Source organism: Myxine glutinosa, chromosome 1 (genome assembly GCF_964187855.1).
Source record: "Myxine glutinosa chromosome 1, kmMyxGlut1.1, whole genome shotgun sequence".
In the NCBI taxonomy this organism is placed as follows: domain Eukaryota; kingdom Metazoa; phylum Chordata; class Myxini; order Myxiniformes; family Myxinidae; genus Myxine; species Myxine glutinosa.
The window spans coordinates 132,976,310-132,997,420 of NC_136261.1; the positions used below are offsets into that span (position 1 = coordinate 132,976,310).

General features: G+C 47.9%; 1 protein-coding gene across 6 annotated transcripts in view; it reads left to right on the forward strand.

Annotated features, from left to right (window-relative positions):
- Window positions 1–21,111, forward strand: part of ITFG2 (integrin alpha FG-GAP repeat containing 2) — a 143,594-nt gene that overhangs the window by 22,384 nt on the left and 100,099 nt on the right. For all 6 annotated transcript variants that reach the window (XM_068118560.2, XM_078777236.1, XM_078777227.1 and 3 more), the window contains exons 4-6: window positions 2,599–2,785; window positions 10,618–10,751; window positions 13,536–13,678. In XM_068118560.2, the coding sequence (XP_067974661.1) occupies window positions 2,599–2,785; window positions 10,618–10,751; window positions 13,536–13,678 (464 nt within the window). The remainder of the gene's footprint in view (window positions 1–2,598; window positions 2,786–10,617; window positions 10,752–13,535; window positions 13,679–21,111) is intronic.

Here is a 21,111-nt window from a genome sequence, read left to right on the forward strand (position 1 = left end):
TACTGTTCTCCCCTATGGGCTGGTGCTCCTGCCTCACACCTGGCTTGGCTTCACGCTGTTGAATCCAAAGCTTTCAAAATCATTGGAATCTCCCGCGATGAAGCTATCTCTGAGGGCCTTTCACTCACTCACCGCAGGCAGGTAGGTGGCCTTTCTGTCTTCTACCGACTCCTCTCCGGCCTTGCTCCCCCAGCTCTCTCTGTGCTCTGTCCCCCAAATATTCCTACAGGTCGCACAAGATCTGCCAGCAACCCTCTGATGGTTAAACTGCCGAAATCTCGGCTCTCTGCTCACCTTCACTCTTTCATTCCTCTTTTCTCCCGCCTGTGGAACAAACTCCCACACTCTCTTCAATCCCTCTCCTCCCTCCAGGTCTTTAAAACAGCTGTTCACCACCATCTCTTATCTTCCCCCATCCATAACCTTGATCTTTTCTACCCCCACTAATTCACCCCAGATCCACCTTGTTTGAAATTCCAACTTCTTTCCTGGAAATCCTGGCAGTGTCCATATGTTTATACCTCTCCCACCCCCCCCCCCCTTGACATGCCTCCCCCCCTTCACATGCCTCACCCCCAAAGCCCTCTCCCTCCCACAGATCTCTCGATGTCTCCATGTCTCTCGGTCCCTGCTCTCAAATGTTGTGTTTGTGTCCTTCCCCCTCTCTCCCCATCTTGTCTACCGCTCCCGATGTTATTTGTTTTATGTGTCTGTTTGTCTTTCTGTGTGATTAATGTTCGCTCTTTCACGAGCCTCCATCTTGTATACAACAAAAAAAAAAAAAAAAAAACTCTGCCTATGGTCTTAAGGGTGTAGTACTGGTGGAAAATTGAGAAAACTACATAGGTACCTTTGAGAGGTATCTAATTTTCAGTTTTTCTTGAAAGATATAATCTTGGCTCTCAGACCAGTTTCAACGCTTCTTTGTCATATTACATGCATATAATTTGCATAAATTAGACCGTCAATAAAAAACAAGGAAAAACAAAGAACACATTTCTACTTCTATCTTCTATGTCACCTATCATTCTTTTCACACAAAACTTGGTACATGTATGAAACATGTGTTACTCTACTACCTGATGAGAGGATTTTGTGAAATTATGCCAAATGTTCACTAATTAGCTAATTATGCCAATTACCAGATAAAACTTGGTTGTCCTTCAATAAATCCACAATGGCTACTCCTATAAACAAAAGCCTTCATCATTTTAAAGGAAGTGATATTCTGAATATCCTGTCCAAATTTCAGCCCAAAAGAATGATGCAAATTAAAGTTATAACAAATAATTCTACTTCCGGTTATTGAGGGGCATGTATGATGTTAGAAAATTTGGAAATTTTTCAATAATTAGGGGTACTTCTATGACCTCTAATAGCATGATTCTTGTTTATAAGACTATAAGGAAACTGTTCAGCTTAAAAAAATCTTTAAAAATCACCTGTTCACCAGTGCTACACCCTTAAAGGCCAACTCCACACATGGCTTTCTGACTCCCTCTAGTCTCAAGGCCAACGTGGCGCTCTCAATGGAGTCCTTTCATTTCCTTTCCCTGTCAAGGCGAGAGTGCACCAAGGCAGTATTCTTGGCCCAATCCTATTCCTGATCTTCATTAATGATCTCTCTAACTCTCTGGAAAATCCTCTTTATCTATTTATTTATGACTCCACCCTCTGCCGTGACATCCCTCATCCTTCAAACAGGCAGGCTGTAGCCTCTTCGCTGCCTTCAGAAAAATCACAAACTAGTCAAACACTTAGAATATGTCTTTCAAGTCTGACAAATCTCACACACTCACATTCTCTCTCTGAAAGGACCATCTGGCAAACCCCAATCTACTTTCTTAACAATTATCTTGAGGAATTTCAGTCGTTCGCACAGCCTGAGGAGAAAGAAAAGAGAGAGAAAAGAGACAGCGAGAAGAGGGAAAAGACCGCTCCATGGGGACTGATCGGCTCGCTGACCCCGTGACCATGCTGCCCTGACGAATCCGGGCAGCAGTGAAGAATGGGGAAGATTTGGCCCAAAACTTGCATTGGGGGGCGGGGGGGGGAGTGCAACCACTGCGAAGAGGCATCCCCGATAGTTGTAGAAATTTAAGGTTTGTCACACCGTTGGAAGAGTGTCAAAATTCCACCGTGTTTGTATATGTAATAGATAGATGACCCCTTTCTCAACAATTAGTTATTCATACAATAAACGTATTTTGTCAAATGGCCTTCATTATAACATATGAAACTACTAATGCTACAGTTACTGCTACATTGTGTGTGCCGTCCATTGGATGGAATTAAAGCAGGTTGTCCCATCTACTAGCTTTAATTGTGGGCGTTAAATATCCCACAGTGTCTTTTGTGAAGTGTAGTTAAGTTATCACGCTGACTAGTTTCCAAAATCCTGTCAAGTACAGGCAAATGAGAGTTCTGGCCAAACAGTTCATGAAAAACTTGAGCCAAAAATGTTCCCTGGCTAGCCCCACGAGAAGATGGGAATAATCAGGGTTGTTCAAGGAAGTATCAGTTCTATATCATGCTGTAGCAATTGAAATATTGACATGTGCAGCTAAGTTTGGTCATTTGCTTCATTCTTCTCAACAGGACATCATTGTGTGCCTCAGCGGGGAAGGCTGGTGTTACTTGTTTGAGTTACCTATGATTCCGGGTCGTGCAGAGGTCCCAGGACCAGCTGAAGGACATACAGAGAAGGATACTGGGAATGTGATGAAACCCTGTTTCAACCAACACACTCCTGCCAACAGCAAGGCCATCCTCATCGGTGATGTTGGTGAGATGTGTAAATGATAGGATTTTTAAAATACACCTTGTTCTGATATGGTTTTGGTAAATGTTGCTCCAAGTTGTGGTTTCTTGATAATTAGGCCTTAAACCTGTTTGATTTCCACTAACTTAGCCTCCCAGAACTCTTTCCTGGGAAAAAATTTTGAGCACCCAAGATACTTTCCCACCGATTATAGTTAGTTACTCACTTGTTCGTTGATCACAGTTGCTTCCACATCTTGGATGACCTTTAGTAGAATCTTTAAGTGTGTGGCGGACACGAAAGCTCACTGGCGTGATGGCATCATTCCGCGCACCAAGTGGGCGGCGGGCACGCCCGAGGGGTAGGCGTGGCCTCGGGATATACACGGGGCACACAGCCCCGAGCACGGCAGTGCTACAGTCGGGCTCTTTCAATGAAGACTCTTTTAATTCACCGCGTTGTCCGCTTCCTCCTTGGTAAGCAAGTAGCGCACGTAGCACCGCGCTTCATTTGGTGACCTCGACGTTGGATCAGCCGTCGCTGATTGGATCCGTACCCGCTATTTTTTTATTTTATTTTATTTTATTTTATTTTTTTATTTTTTTTGTATACAAGATCGAGGCTCGTGAAAGAGCTAACATTAATCACACAAAAAGACAAACCGACACACAAAACACAAAAAACAAGGGGAGCGGTAGACAAGATGGGGAGAGAGGGGGAAGGACACAAAAGAGAGGGGGAAGGACACAAACACAACATTTGAGAGCAGGGACATCGGGAGGACTTGGGGGGAGGTGGGAGAGGATTAAAACATATGAACACTGCAAGGACTCTGGGGTGAATTACCGGGGGTAGAAAAGATCAAGGTTTTCGATGGGGGAAGATAAGAGATGGTGGTGAACAGCTGTTTTAAAGACCTGGAGGGAGGAGTGGGATTGAAGGGAGTGGGGGAGTTTGTTCCAGAGGCGGGAGAAAAGGGGAATGAAAGAGTGAAGGTGAGCAGAGAGCCTAGACTTTGGCAGTTTAACCAGAAGAGGGTTGCAGGCAGATCTTGTGCGACCTGAAGGAATATTGGGGGGACAGAGCACAGAGAGAGCTGGGGGAGCAAGGCCGGAGAGGAGTCGGTAGAAGACAGAAAGACCACCAACCTGCCTGCGGTGAGTGAGTGAAAGGCCCTCGGCGTTTACTACATCGCAGGAGATTCCAATGATTCTGAAAGCTTTGGCCTCAACAGCGTGAAGCCGAGCAAGGTGTGAGGCAGGAGCACCAGCCCAGAGGGGGGAACAGTATTCCATTGAGCTGCGGATGAAAACCTTGTATGTGGTGAAGAGCTCAGGTGTGCCAAGGAAGGACTTCGCACGACGGAGGATGCCCAGTCGGCGACTGGCTTTGGAGGCCAGCTTGGAAATGTGGTTTTCCCAAGAAAGATCATGGCAGATAGTGAGACCCAAAAGCTTGAGCGACAGAACTTCTTGGAGAGGATTGTTGAGAAAGTAGATGGGAGGGTTGTCCAGTCGGTCCTTTCGGAGAGACATTGTAAGAGTGTGAGATTTGGCAGGATTGAAAGACATGTTCCACTTGTTTGACCAGTCTGTGATTTTGTCCAGGTCTGCAGAGAGTGAGGAGGCTGCAGACTGCCGATCTGAGGGATGAGGAATGGAGCGACAGAGAGTAGAGTCGTCAGCAAAGAGATAGAGAGGATTTTCAAGAGAGTCAGAGAGATCATTGCAATGGCAAAAATTGATCTATAGCAATGGCAATCAACGCGGTAAAGCTCCCTGAGTTCTGGGAGGCCCACGCCGAGCTCTGGTTCGTGCAAGCCGAAGCCCAGTTTCAGCTTCGGCGCATCACGGGCGACGCGACGCGATACTACCACGTTGTCGCCGCCCTCGGGCCCGGCACAGCCGCCCGGGTCGTATCTGTCCTGAGGAACCCGCCGGACGACCACAGGTACGAGGCGATCAAGCGTCTCCTCCTCGCCACGTTCGGCCTCACGGAGGACGCACGGGCCGACCGCCTCCTGGACCTCCCCGAGCTCGGCGACATGCGACCGTCGGTCCGAATGGACCATATGTTGTCGCTGCTGGGTGACGGAACCCCGGATTTTCTATTCCAAGCGCTATTTCGACGCCAGCTGCCGGCACGAGTACGCCTCGCGTTGGCCGGTTCCATGATAATGGAACCCCAAGCTCTCGCTGCCGAGGCCGACAAGTTCTTCGCGGCTTTGGACATGCGGGTGAGTTTCGGTGCGGCCGTCGCGGCTCCCGGGGCTGCGCGCCCCTACTCCGAGCCCGAAACTGCTGCGGGTGACCACCCCTACTACGCGACGCACCACGTGGCCGCTGAACCTCCTGCGGGTGACCACCCCTACTACGCGACGCACCGCGTGGCCGCTGAACCTCCTGCGGGTGACCACCCCTACTCCGAGGGGCGCCTCGTGGCGGCCGCCACGCCACGCCCACATCCGCCGCCGCGGAAAAAACGGCAAGCCTGGTGCCGGTTTCACACCAAGTTCGGCCACGAGGCTCGGCAGTGTCGCCCGCCGTGCTCATTCGGCAGGTCGGGAAACGCCCGGGCCGGCCCTTGGTAGTGGCACTGAGTGCCGGCCGTTCAAACAGCCTACTGTTCATAACGGACACCTTGTCCGGGCGCCGTTACCTGTGCGACACGGGAGCGCAGGTGAGTGTCGTTCCCGCCAGTACGTCCGACAAGCAAACCGCGGGCCGGGGCCCCGCGCTGCTTGCTGCCAACGGTACGTCCATATGCACAGTATACAGAAAACGCTGCCTCTCTGCGGTTCGGCAGGCAGGTTTTCCAGTGGTCGTTCGTCACTGCCGACGTGCCCATGGCATTGCTTGGCGCGGACTTCCTGTGTGCAAATGGGCTGTTGGTGGACGTAAAGCACAGAAGGCTCGTCCAGGCCGAGACGTTCAGCTCGCTCGCTTGCGCGCTGCCCGGCTCGTTGAGCAGCTCTCGGAGCGGCTCGCCGAGCGGCTTGCTGAGCGGTTCGGTTCCGGCCAGGTTGATCTGTACGCTTCCGGCAGCGGACGAATTCACCCGCCTCCTTGCCGGCTTCCCGGCCCTCACGCGGCCCACCTTCTCGGCGGGGGCCGTCAAGCACGGGGTGGAACACCACATCCCCACCGCCGGGCCACCGGTCTACGCCCGGGCACGCCGCCTCGAGCCGACGAAGCTCACGGTAGCTAAAGCGGAGTTCGCTACGCTGGAGCGGCTCGGCATCGTGCGGCACTCCAAGAGTGCTTGGGCGTCGCCGCTCCACATCGTGCCAAAGCCCGGCGGGGGATGGCGACCGTGTGGGGACTACCGGCGCCTCAACGACGCCACCACCCCCGACCGCTACCCCGTCCCCCACATTCAGGACTTCTCCGCCCGGTTGGTGGGCATGTCCTTCTTTTCAAAGGTGGACCTCATACGCGGCTACCATCAGGGTCCCCATCAGGCCGGAGGACATCCCGAAGACGGCCGTCATCACGCCATTCGGACTTTTCGAATTTCTTCGGATGCCCTTCGGGTTGAAAAATGCGGCTCAGGCGTTCCAGCGACTAATGGACAGCGTCTTGCGCGACTTGGATTTTGTGTACGTCTACCTGGACGACATCCTCGTCGCCAGCGCGTCCCGCGAAGAGCACCTCCACCATCTCCGCACGCTCTTCGAACGCCTGTGCCAGCATAGCCTCATCGTGAACCCCGCCAAGTGCCGGTTCGGCGGCGCCGACATCGACTTTTTGGGGCACCACGTCACCAGGCACGGGGCCGTCCCCCTGCCGGCCAAGGTGGAGGCGGTGAAGGGGTTTCCGCGCCCCCGCACGATCAAGGGGCTCCAGGAGTTCCTGGGCATGGTAAACTTTTACCATCGGTTCCTGCCCCGCATCGCCCAGCTCCTGCGCCCCCTGCACGAGGCCCTCCGAGGGAAGCCGGGCAAAGGTGACATTACCTGGACCGAGCAGATGGACGCGGCGTTCGCGGGCGCGAAGCTCGCCTTGGCTAACGCCACCATGCTCGCGCACCCGGCGCCCGATGCACCGATCGCCCTCACCACTGACGCCTCGGACTACGCGGTGGGCGCAGTGCACGAGCAATGGGTGCGTGGTGCCTGGCAACCGCTGGCGTTCTTCAGCCGGCAGCTTCGCCCGCCCGAACGCCGTTATAGTACCTTCGACCGCGAGTTGCTCGAGCTTCACCTGGCAGTCAGGCACTTCCACCATCTGCTCGAGGGCCGTGCGTTCACGGCCTTCGTCGACCACAAGCCACTGGTTTTCGCGATGGGCAAGGTTGCCGAGCCGTGGTCGGCCCGGCAGCAGCGTCACCTCTCGGCCGTGTCCGAATATATGACGGACATCCGTCACGTCGCAGGGAAGGACAACCCGGTGGCGGATTGCCTTTCCCGGTCGGTCGCCCACGCAGTCCACCTCGGCATCAACTATGCCCGGATGGCGGCGGACCAGGCCGCCGACCCCGGCGTCAAGCCTTGCGGACCGCCGTCACAGGCCTCCGCGTCGCCGAGGTGCCGTTCGACGGCGCGAGCACGGCCCTCTTGTGCGACGTCTCCCTCGGGCGGCCTCGCCCCATCGTGCCCGCGGGCTGGCAGCGCCAGGTTTTTGACGCCATCCACGGCCTGTCCCACCCGGGCACGAAGGCCTCCCAGGTTGGTCGCCGACAAGTTTGTCTGGCATGGCCTCCGGAAGGCCGTCCGCGGCTGGAACAGGACGTGCCTCGCGTGCCAGCGCGCGAAGGTGCACTGACACACCCGGGCCCCATTGGCCCCGTTTACGGTGCCGGAACGTAGGTTCGACCACGTTCACGTGGACCTGGTGGGACCTCTGCCCCCCTCGCGGGGTTTCACCCATGTCCTCACAATGGTGGACCGCACCACCCGGTGGCCGGAGGCCGTGCCTTTGCTGGCGACGACGGCGGCGGACGTCGCGCAGGCATTCATCGCCACCTGGGTCGCCCGGTTCGGCGCCCCCTCGGACATCTCGTCCGACCACGGCCCCCAGTTCACCTCGGAGCTCTGGGGGGCGGTCGTGCGGGGGCTCGGGGTCCAGCTGCACCGAACCACGGCCTACCACCCCCAGGCCAACGGCCTGTGCGAGCGGTTCAATCGCTCGTTGAATGCCGCGCTCCGGGCCACCCTCCGCGACGGCGGCTGGGTCGACAGGCTCCCCTGGGTCCTGCTGGGCTTCCGGACGGCGCCCAAGGACGACCTGCGCGTATCCGTGGCGGAGTTGGTCTTCGGACAACCGCTGCGGGTGCCGGGCGAGTTCCTCCCCGACCCCACGGCACCATGGTCCGCGGCGCAGGAGCGCTCCGCGCTGCAGGAGACCGCCCGGAGGTTCGCCCCGGTGCCGACGGCGCACCACGGGCACCCACCTACGCACGTCGCCCCGGAGCTTCACACCGCGGAGTACGTCTTCGTCCGGCACGACGCCCACCGGACACCACTGCGGCCCCCGTACGACGGGCCTTTCCGCGTGCTGGAGACCGGGGTGAAACATTTCACCTTGGACATCGGCGGTACTCCCGACCGCGTCTCCGTGGACCGCCTCAAGCCGGCCCACCTCGACGTGGACCACCCACCGCCGGTGGCTCGGCCCACGCACGCCGCCCCCAGGCCCCGCACCCATCCCGGGTGCAGCCGGAGGCATTCCAGCGGGCATCCCTGCACCCCGGATGCCGCCAGTCGCCAGAGGGCGCTTCGGCCGGGTCATCCGTTTGCCCCGCAAACTGACCCTCCAGGTGCGCGGGAATTCTGGGGGGGCGCGTGTCGCGGACACGAAAGCTCACTGGCGTGATGGCATCATTCCGCGCACCAAGTGGGTGGCGGTCACACCCGAGGGGTAGGCGTGGCCTCGGGATATACACGGGGCACACAGCCCCGAGCACGGCAGTGCTACAGTAGGGCTCTTTCAATAAAGACTCTTTTAATTCACCGCGTTGTCCGCTTCCTCCTTGGTAAGCAAGTAGCGCGCGTAGCACCGCACTTCAAGTGATTCTTTACCATTGAGTGATTGGGCTAAAACTGATACATAGCAAGATATCTCAAAGAGTTACGCACGCATTTGGACGAAACTTGGTGGACAGGTTGTGTGTGCGACAAGGACGAATACATTTGATTTTGGTGAAGATCTGAATATGGATTCGGATACGACAATGATTTAATCTTTAAGTGATTCTTCACCATTGAGAGATCGGGCGAAAAGCGATATATGGCATGATATTTGAAAAAGTTGGTGGACGAGTTGGTGAGGGCACAAGAACAAGCCGATTTGATTTTGGTTCAGGTCCGAATCCAGATTCGGACTATCAGTGGGATACGAAACATGAAATGTTCAGCCTAACGGAGGTATGCGCTCTACCGAGTGCCGTTCTAGTTTCACCATGAACTACTCATGAGGTCAGAAATTTTTACTCCGTGCAGTCCCTCGATAAGAAGAGGAGTTCTACTTCAGCAGACACTTTTTGTTGTTGATTCATTTTAATCCAGCCATTCAGTCCCTGGAGATGGACTTACTTAATGGGCAGAGTGCCTGCTGATGATAAATAACTGAGAAAGGTGATACTTCCAGCAAGTGCTATTCTTACGGGTAGAAAAGTGGTTCTTTGCCACTGAAATGGAGCAAAGTACAATTGCAAAGACTGGCGAAAGGATAAACATTGTTTGTTATGTCTAGGTTATGAAAATCGTGTCAAACCACCAAACTATGTCTGGATTGATGAGTACCAGGCAAGCAGCATAATAGCAAGCAGGAGCTAGATGGATGACTCGGTGGGAGTAGGACTACGGGGGGTATAAAAGGTTGTAGAAGGCTGTGATGTCAGACAATCATAGTGGAGAGTTTTCTTGAAGGCATGAAACTAACTACAGGACTATAAGAGACCAGAAAAATGGTTCCACAGGTGGAGAACAGGGGAACAAATCAGCCCTGATGGGTACACTGCTTGCATCTGAAGAGTTTTGACAATTGGATAATGTCATGATAAATTCTTGCAACGCTGCAGTTTCGGGAAGGGCTGGTGCTGGATGGAGCAGAAGGAGCAAGGTGATGGAAGGGACAACAGGTGGAGGATGGAAGGGGCAAGGGGGCTCCCACAGGGATGGGAATTTAGCTAGTATGTCGGTGATATGTCTCATCATCTTTGTGAAAGACATCATGGAATCTATAATGTCCACCAACTAATGCTAACAGCTGGAACATGACCCAATTTAACATCCATTGAATATAATGCAGAAGACCTGTAATAACAGAAAGTTCGTTTTTCATAGTGAGAATTGTGGGTTGCTCAGCCTTCCACTGGCACTGTACAGGTTTGGTCTTTTCAATTTGAACCACAAATGTCATCAACATCCTCAAGGGAACCCCCCCCCCCCCCCCCCATTCCCAAGCCCTCTCCCTCCCACAGATCTCCCGATGTCCCTGCTCTATGCTGTTGTACTTGTGTGCTTCCCTCTCTCTCCCCAGCGTGTCTCCCGCTCCTTTTATTGTATGTTTTATGTGTCCATTTGTGTTTTTTTTGTGATTGATGTTAGCTCTTACATGAGCCTCGATCTTGTATTAAAAAAAAAATGTTTGAAGTGTGTTTCTCAATTGATTTTGCATACTTTCATCAGTTTATCGAATGGATTTTTTTTAACATTGGAAGCTCACTAATATTTGTATATGCATTTGTTAGACTGTAGACTGATGTACTAACTAGTTAATCAAGCCAACACTTTAGCTTCAAAACTTTTGCATGTTAACATGGTTGTTTTAACATTCAGGGTGACACATTTTATATGAAAGCATCCTGTATTAGGTTGGGGGATGATGCCGTGCCATGTGTACTTATACATGCAGATGGTGATGGGCTCTGCGAGCTTGTCATTGGGTATACAGACAATGTGGTGAGGGCATTTCGTTGGCAAGGCAATGCCAGCAAAACTTCAGAGGAGCAGTTTGTGCAAGTGGCAAAGTGGATCCTTGATGGGCAGGTAGGAGAAATAACAAAGGTGTGTTTGTATATCATTGGTTGTTGTGTCCATATGCAGGTTTCAGGTGGTATAGTTTCCTTGATCTTGGGCATTTATTATGATTTGTTCTCCATCCCAGGTGAGATAACCTCTTACTTATCCATTCCAATGAGCCTTCTTTGTCTATGCCCAATCTATCCAACTCTTTATTTATTTATTTTATACGTCCCTGCTCTTTTATCGCTCTCCCAGTTGGCAGTGTATATATTTTGTTGATCATCTCATCACCATTTGTATGTGACAAATCACCAATCTTGTTGTGCTAAATATTCTATTGTTTGTTGATCAATGTTGCGATGTGATTGTAAACCATTTGGGGGTTTGTCGAGGATGCATTGATAGTTAATGTGGTCAGCGGTCTGTGTTGCTCCACAATCGCACAGGGGGGAAGTAGCAAATCCCATTTTGTAGATGTTGTAGGCAACGCTCTCTGATCCTTAGCGAAGCTGGTTCAGGCAAACCCAAGTTGATCGCCCTAAGTTCCAGCCCAGTGGCCGAACTGTGGGTTCATTGATAAAGTTCACGAGGCGAGTTTATCTGTGGGAAATTGTTGTAGCGATCAGCTGTAAGAAAATGGGGAATTGATCAGAGGTTGTGTTGCATTGGCCAGTGGATGACAAGATTTGAGATGCGTTCGGCATTCACCTTTCATGAATACAATAATGTAGGAGATGATGTGAGTCAGCTGATTTTTTAACAATGTTGAACACGTGGCCTAGGCGGCTGATTTCAGGTGGTTCTATACCATATAGCACCGGCAGGTAAGATGGTGGGGTTGCTTTTATTCACATGTACTATTTAAGCGCAACATTCACTTTAGATGTGTGTGTACTTCTTTCCCAAACGACTGAGCAGTATTCGGCAGGAGCGTAAGTAAGGGCTAGTGCAAAACATGGGGAGATGCGCCTCATTTCCTACCGACCAACCCACATATGAGAGCATTTCCGGAGTTGACATTCTTGCTGATCTTTGTCAGGTGTGGCCTGAAGGTCAAGCTCCTGCAAAGGCACACACCGAGGTAGATTGGACTGGCCTCAAACTTTATCAGTTCACCATTAGCAGCTATGGCCAGTTTGTACAATTTTGTATGTGAAAAACAGAGAGCTCTCAACATCTTTCCAATGCCAAGCTTTAGGCACCAGGTTACAAGGTAGTTCAGCATTATTTGCATGTCGTTAGTCAGCAAGTTCTCGACTTCTCGAAAGAAGAGCCTGGAGCCACAAAAGCCGATAACAAAAGCGTACATATAGCGATTCGCTTTTATCACACACATGTAGTGATTTTGTTGATACAGTAAACCCTTAAATATTACGGGGGTTTCGTTCCTGGAAAATGCCACGATATTCAAAACCGCGTTGGTTAAAACCAAATTCCTGTGGGAATGATGGGATTAGGTTCCTGGGCTTCAAGGAAATATAGAGGAAGGTGGGTGTCACAATTCAAACAAACATGTAAAATAAATATTAATCAGCTTTACGATGAAGTCTCCTGCTTGCTGCGTTGAAGCAAATTAAACGTTCAAAAGCGATCAAACACATCCCTTTCCTTTCGTAATTTGTACAAAGCCCCCATCTCTCTTTCTCTCTTTCTCTGATATACCATACTCTTTACAGAGGGGCAGTTCCGCTGAAGCAGCTTCCTGAGCAAGGGTTATACCGGATGGTTTGCCATTGCCTTCCCAACAGTAGTCAGGGCAGGAATCTGGAGTTTGGCCATGGTGCTGGCGATAGCTCACCTACTCTTCACAAAGGTCACCGTGGGGTCTTTAACGCCCACCCCAAAGCAGGTTGTCCCATCGACTAGCTTTAATTGAGGGCGTTAAATATCCCACAGTGTAGGATATCAGTGTCGTGTATCACACAGTGATACTGTCCCACAGTGTAGTGTATCCTACCTCGGAGACATGCTAAATGGAGAAGGTGGATCAAACTCGGCATCGGTTGCTAGAGTGAGATGTGCATGGAAGAAGTTTCGGGAACTGAGTGGCGTGCTGACGAGGAGGGGAGTGTCGTTGAAGCTGAAGGGAAAGGTGTAAGCTGCATGTGTGAGAAGTGTTATGATTTATGGGAGCGAGACATAGGTAATGAACGGAGAGCAGCAACGAAGGGTGGAATGGGTGGAAATGCGAATGGTTCGGTGGATGTGCGGAGTGTGGTTGAGAGAGAGGAAGACAAATGATGAATTGGGAAAGATGATGGGAATAGTGCCTGTGATTGATGCTGTGAAGTGGAACAGGTTGAGATGGTTTGGTCATGTGTTGAGGAAGGATGAAAGTGACTGGTTGAGAAGAGTGATGGAAATGAATGTAGAAGGAAGTAGAGGACGGGGAAGACCGAGAAGGACTTGGCTAAAGATGGTGGAAGAAGAAATGTGGGCAAGGGGGTTAACAAGGAGAGATGCAGAAAATAGGGCAAAATGGAGAAGATTGTCATGGGGACCGCAAGGCTAACCCCCGCTCTAGCAGGGAAAGTGGCCTTAAAATGCATGTTGTTGTTGTTGTTGTTCCTCGTCGTACAAAATAAATAATTGGATGTATTTTATTGTTGTGCCAACCTCTACTGGTCCGTGTGTAAAACTTGAATTTACTTGTTACATGTCTGGCATACATTCTGCTGAAAATGCTGAAATAATCATCACTGACTGTTGCAACTTTATTCGTTTTATTTCTGAAAATTGCCTGCAATTGAACAACACCCCACAAACACCATTGTATTGAACATCCCTGTTTTGTTTTCATCCTTGCAGGTCTCCAATTTGACTCTGAATGGCAGGAGTAGTGGCCCTCCAGAATTGATGGCTTCCCAGCCTGGGTGCACCTATACCACACTGCTTTTCCAACCTGCACCAGGCCAGGTTGGCCCCGCTACTCGAGACTGTGATGAAAGCAGGTTGGTAAAAAAAAATAGTAACTTTTGCTGGTCAAACCTAAAATGTTACTCTTTTTAATGAAAGAACCTATGTACAAACTCTTCTAATTGCATGGCACCTTAAGGCTGCTGGGCCATAGAAGTTCACGGTTCACGTTTCACGTTTCACGGTTCACGTTCACGTGAACAATCGGACCCTGGGCCATAGGATTTCACGCTTGGCTGTTCACCTGTTCACACGTAGGCCTACAAAATGTACTTGTAAATGAAATCAATTAATACAGACTGAAATGTCAACTAATATTGTATTTTGTAGTGCAGTCAGAACAAAATTAAATATCAATCTTTACATGTTCTATGGCCCCCAGGGAAGAATGATCACTAGCAACAGGAACACATTATTCCAAAATGTCATTGCAAATGACATCAATTAAAACACAATGAAAAGACAAGTAGTACAGGTTTTTGTGTTGCTAATAGCGAATTTGGATTATAAATCTTTACACGTTTCCAACTTCTCACTCTGTCTCTGTCTTTATCACTGTCTCATTCACTCTGTATGTCTGTCTGTCTCTCTCTCTCTCTCTCTCTCTCTCTCTCTCTCTCTCTCTCTCTCTCTCTCTCTCTCTCTCTCTCTCTCTCTCTCTCTCTTTCTTTCTCTCTCTCACACACACACACACACACTGACACACACACAAACACACATACACACACACACACATTGACACACACACACACACACACAATTAAACAACCACACACACACACACTGACACACACACACACATTCACACACGCATTGACACACACACACACACACACACACACACACAATTAAACAACCACACACACACACACACTGACACACACACACACATTCACACACGCATTGACACACACACACACACACACACACACACAATTAAACAAACACACACGCGCACACACCCGAAAACAATAAACCTTAACCTGTCGGTGAATTCAGACGCCCATTCAAGTTCTCCCAAACTTGTGCCTTCTGGTCCTTGTCTTTGTAATCCGCCACACGCGGATCCCACAGCAGGGGCCTTGCTCTCACTAACTCGATCAACTGTTCTCGGTAGTCGTCCATTTTGTTTCGGAAGTTTTGCCCGGATGTCAGTCTAAAAATAATCAGGTCGACCGAGATCTCCGTTTTCACGCATAGAAAAAGTGTGCATGTTCATTCCGCCTTTCACGCGTGAAACGTGACACGTGAAACGTGAAACATGTAAGGCGTTCTATGGCCCAGAGCAAGTCATACTACGTTTGTCCACTTTTCTTTACACGCGTGAACCGTGAAACGTGAAACGTGAAACGTGAACCGTGAACTTCTATGGCCCAGCAGCCTTAAAATACTTGGAAAGACTGATAATATTTGCAATGCTAAATAACTGTGGAAAGTCTCTTGATGCCCTTATCCTACATGTGGTTAAGCCTCGTGTTGGCTTAAGGGTTAAGGTGGCTGGCTTAAGATTTTCAGGTCTTGAGTTTGAGCGTGCCGTCAAATAACACCAGTTGACTGGACTCAGCCTGTCATCGTTCCGAGGTCGGCAAAATGAGTACCAAGTTACTGGTAATAGGGGGGCACTGCATCAGCAGCACAGCAGCACTTCCAGGAAAGATGCAACCAGCAGCCACAGGCTGCTTCCAAAATAATAAAAACCTGTAATTTATGTAATGCTCTTCAATGAGCCTGAGATCGCGACATTGAAGAAGAACAACACTTTCATGCCTCCCATATAATGTTTCACTTGTTTTCCCAAACTTTTTCATAACACCCTGAACTTTTATAATGGTAATAATAGTAATATCTGCATTTATATGTGCTCTTTACGTGATACATGACAGCATACACTTTACGTGATACATGCAGGGACGCTGGAAAGCATTTTGAGTTGGGAGTGCTGAAGTTAATAATATTTAATACAAATTTTGAAAATAAGTAAATGAAACATAAAAATCAAATCTCCACCCTCTCTGCTTACACTAATCCCAAAATATCCCGGTATAAAAAATATTTAATATCATATTTTTTAATTGCCATTGCAGTTAAACAATAAAGAAAAAGCAGGGGGTGCTGCAGCATCCTCAGCACCCCCACTTCCCCCACCCATGGCAGTATGTTATCCATTGACAGATTATTTTAAAAAAAATTGTATACAAGATCGAGGCTCGTGAAAGAGCTAACATTAATCATACAAAAAGTCAAACCGACACATAAAACACAAAAATAAGGGGAGCGGTAGACAAGATGGGGAGAGAGGGGGAAGGACACAAACACAACATTTGAGAGCAGGGACATCGGGAGAAATGTGGGAGGGGGAGGGCTTGGGGGGAGGTGAGGTGGGGATTTAACTATAACGGCACTTGGTAGAGAGCATACCTCCACCAGGCTGAACAGTTTATGTTTTGTATCCCACTGATAGGCCGGATATGGAATCTGACCTGAACCAAAATCTAATCACTTGTTCTTGTCACCTAACCAACTCATCCACCAAGTTTTGTCTTAATGCATCCACAACGTTTTTGAAATATCATGCTTCATATCGTTTTTGGCCCTGGTGTTGGGCTAGCGGCTAGGGTGCCGGCTTAGGATCCTAGGATCCTGGGTTCGAATCCCGGTCGATCGCTGAATTAACGCCAGGGGGGTTGACTCAGCCTGTCATCCTTCCGAGGTCGGCTAATTGAGTACCAGTTCACTGGTAATTCCCTGTTTGTCGTTAAAGGCGGCAAAAAGGGTTGGCGTCAGGAAGGGCATCCGGCCGTAAAACATTGCTTCAAAAAGGGGACCGAAAAACAACAACCACGGTTCCCGAAAAAGGCCAACCCCCGCTTTGCGGGGGAAAATGGCCTCTAAAGGTGGTTATATATCGTTTTTGGCCCCATCTTACAATGGTAAAGAATAACTTGAAACATTCTCGGATCCAGATCCGTATCTTCACCAAAATCGAATCTATTCATCCTTATCACACTCCCAACCTGTCCACCAAGTATTGTCCAAATCTATGGTGGTTCACAAACAGATAAACAAACAAAGAAGAAAAATTGTCGCGCATGCATAGCGCACTATACTTGCAAGATCCAAATAAGCAATAGTTTCCATGGAAACAGCAATATGGTAATTTGACCTACCAAGTTTTTTTTTCAGGATTGAATGCTATGCATAAACATTTTGTAGATACATTTTATAATTGCAGCCTAATTGGTGTTTTGCATGTTTTAGATTGCCTCGACCTTGCCCAATGACTAAGTGTGACCAGATTTTCCTCACGTATACTATACTTGCCTAAAAATAAGCTGCGTAAGTTTCAATTTTATATCTTGAAAAATTACCGAAGTATAATATAATAAATTCACAAAAAGGCCCATTTGGTTATAATGGGGTGAAAATGTTGTCATGGGAACCATTGGTATGTCAAATAGCGAAATCGATCGTTCTGATTTTTGGTGAACCAGGTCTGTGAACCAAAATACAAATTTTGTTAAAATTTCAAGTTAATATATGATGAAAATTGATGATTTTGTGTGACATTGTTCTATGACCTTTTGACCTCAAGCGATAGGCTTCAGTGGTCCAATATGCAAACCCTGTTCAAATTTTAAGTCAATTGAATGATAATTGATGATTTTATAATTGAATCAATTGATTGACAATTTTATGCCACCCTGACCTTTGAACCTTTGAGCTTTTGACCTCAAAAACAATGTGCTTTTAGGTTTTGATTGATTAACCAATTTAGTGACCCAATATGCAATTTCTGTTCAACCTAGCTGGGTACCCACCTTCTGGGTGGCTGGAGATTGTGCATTAAGGTGCTTGCTGAAAAAATATAGTCTCGATATTGCAAGAAGACTCTTTTAATGTTTGTTTGATGTGTGTCTAAAGGGGTTTAATAGTCTATAGATCTGAAGGATCTCAGGTGTGTAAAGGGTTTATAGGGGTCTATAATGGTCTTAAAGAGTTTAAAGATCTAAAGGGTATTTTCCTATAGTGGTTAGGATCTAAAGGGGTCTAACGGGTCTTTAGGTCTTAGGGTCAAGTGGTCTAAAGGGTGTAAATGTCTTCAGGAGTCTAAGGGGTATAAACGGTCTTCAAAGGTTTTAAGGGGTCTGAAGTGTCTAAATGGGTCGAAGTGGCTGGCCTTATGGGTCTAATGGGGTCTTAAAAGGTCCAAAATGTCTAAAATGGTCTAAATTATCTAAAGGGTATGCCCCAGCAGTAGTTATGGGTCTAAACTGTCAAATGGAAGTTTAGGGGTCTTAAGGGTCTAACAGGGTCTTGAGTGTCTTAGGGGTATTTGCGTTCTAAAGGGTCTAACAGATTCTACAAGGTCTAAGGTTGTAATGGGGTATGTAGTGTCTTGAGGCTCTTTAGGGTCTTGTAGTTCTATAGTGTCTGATGGGCCGATGGGGTCTAAGGGTTCTAACGGGGTCTATACAGACTATCGGGACTTCGGGTTCTAAAGGGTCTGAAGGGTCTAATGCTGTCTATAGAGTATTAGGGGTATAAGGGTTCTAATAGGGTCTACAATATATTAGGAGTCTTAAGTGTTGAAGTGTTCTTTGGGGTTCTAAACGGTCTAACAGAGTCGACAGGGTCTAAGGATTCTAACGGCGTCTATACGGTCTATAGGGACTTTGGGTTCTTAAGGGTCTAAAGGGTCTAATGCTGTCTATAGGAAGTCTTAGGGGTCTAAGGGTTCTAATAGGGTCTACAATATATTAGGAGTCTTAAGTGTTAAGTGGTATTTAGGGTTCTAAAGGGTCTAATGGAGTCGACAGTGTCTAAGGGTTCTAACGGGGTATGTATTGTCCATAGGGTCTTCTGCGTTTTAGGGGCCTAAAGGGTCTAATGCTGTCTGTATGGTCTTAGGCGTTTAAGGGTTATTAAGGATCTTGGGGGTCTTAAGGGTCTTAGTGGTGTTAGGGGTCTAAATGGGTCTATAGGGTCAAGGGGTCTATGCAGTCTATAAAGTCAATTGGTTTAAGTCGTCTAAGAGGGTCTAAATGGTCTAAAGGTGTCTAAAAGGTCTAAGGTGTCTCAAGGTCAAAAGGGTATGTTTCAACAGCAGTTGCAGGTCTATAGGTTTTTAAGAAGCCTTAAGGCGTCTAAAGGATCCAAACAGGGTCTATAAGGTCGAATTGGTCTAAAGAGAGTAAATATCTTCAGGAGTCTAAAGGGTCTTAAAAAGTCTAAAAGGGTCTTAATGGGTCCAACGTATATAAATAGGGTCATTGGGTCTAAAGGGTGCAATGGACAAAATGGTCTCGGGGGGGGTATAAAGGGACATAAAACGTCCAAAGTGTTTGTGCAGATATATACAGTCGTGGCCAAAAATATTGGCATCCTTGCACTTTTTTGAAATAACTCACAATATTCTCCAAAAATAAGTTGAAATTGACAGAAGTATTTGGTCTCCACAATTCTTTATTTCACTGTTAATAGTACAAAACCTTTGTTTTTGATTCAGAACTTAATATATCTTTTTAAATCAGAAAATACAAAGAAATGGCATTGACAAAATTATTGACAACCTCGATTTAATATTTGGTAGCAAAGCCTTTGGACAAAATAACTGCAGTCAAGCACTTCCTATTGCCATGAATGTGCTTCCTACACCTCTCTACTGGCAGTTTGGCCCAATCTTCTTGTGCAAATGGCTCCAGTTCTCCCAGATGTGAAGGGTTCCTTCTCCCAACTGCTGTTTTCAGATCGCCCCACAGGTGTTCAATGGGATTTCGATCTGGACTCATTGCTGGCCACTTCAGACCAGTCCAGCTATTTGTCTTGAACCATTCCTGGGTGCTTTTTGAAGTGTGTTTGGGGTCATTGTCCTGCTGCAAGACCCATCACCTTCGACGGAGACCCAGCTTTCTGACATTGAGTTGAACATTGCGCTCCAAAATACCTTGGTAATCTCCAGATTTCATGAGCACACATTCAAGGCACCCAGTGCCAGAGGCAGCACAACAACCCCAAAACATCACTGAACCTCCTCCATGTTTGACTGTAGGGAAGGTGTTCTTTTCTTTGTAGGCTTCATTTTGTTTTCTGTAAACATAGAGATGATGTGCTTTACCAAAAAGCTCTAATTTGGTCTCATCTGTCCACAGGACATTCTCCCAGAAGAATTTTGGCTTGTTCAGGTGTGTTTTGGAAAACTCCTGTCAGGCTTTCTCAGCAGTGGGGTCTTCCTGGGTCTCTTACCATAAAACCCCCTTTCATTGAGTTTGGCGACGGATGGTGCGAGTTGAAACTGTCGTACCTTGTGTCTGAAGATCTGCTTGAATCTGTTTGGCAGTTGATCGAGGTACTTTCTCCACCATTTGAACAATCTTTCGCTGCAATTTTCGTTCAAGTCTTCTCTTGTGGCCACATCCAGGGAGGTTGGCTGCAGTGCCCTGGGCCTTAAACTTCCTGATAACATTGCGTACAGTGGACAGAGGAACATCAAGGTCTCTGGAGATGGACTTTTGTAGCCTTGAGATTGTCCATGCTTGGCTACAGCTACAGTCTGACCTCCTCAGACAATTCTCTGGTTTTCTTTCTTTTCTCCATTCTCATTGAGGTACACACAGTGACACCAAACAGCAGAATGACTCCTTTTCTCTATTCAAACTGGTTGATTGAGTGATTTGTATATTGCAGACATCTGGAACACACCACAGGTGAGTTATTTTCCAAAGTAAAGGAGAATCACCTGCTTCAAATCTAATTATTTCTTACAACTTCTAAAAGGTGCCAATAATATTATCCGGGCCATTTTCGGATTTCTGTGTGGAATAAGCTAAGATTTAGTAATTTTTTCACATTTTTGGGTTTTGTACCACTGCAAACCAAACAAATACATTTGTGGATACCAAAATATTTATTAATTTAAAAAAAAAAATTGGAAGCAATGGTGCATTATTTGAAAAAAGTGCAAGGTGCCAATATTTTTGGCCATGACTTTATGTATAGATATCAATTGAATCAGTTGAAAATTGGCAATTTGTGACCTTGACATTTGACCTTTTGGTCTATTGACCTCAAAAACAATACGCTTCCATCTTGTCACTTCCTCTACCAGGTGGTTAAGCTTCTTGAAGATTGAAATATGACCTGTAGGTTATTGACATACAAACGCAATAACAGACCAGACCAATCAATATACTTGCGCATCTTTGATTTTGCAAGTAACAAACAGACACATAGGGGTTAATACATAACCTCCGCCCTAGGTGGTAGAGATAATTATAGTAACTTGCAAATTATGCTTCAACAGCACCTCCAGATCTTTGAAAGATGTAATTAAGATTTACAAGAGTGATATCATTATGGGAGCTGAACACCCTCCAAGTCCAGTGTGTAAGTTATGCATCATCTTGGCTTCACACATATCATCCATTGCTCCTTCATCAGAGCTGTATCTAAAGTACTATCCTTACAAAAA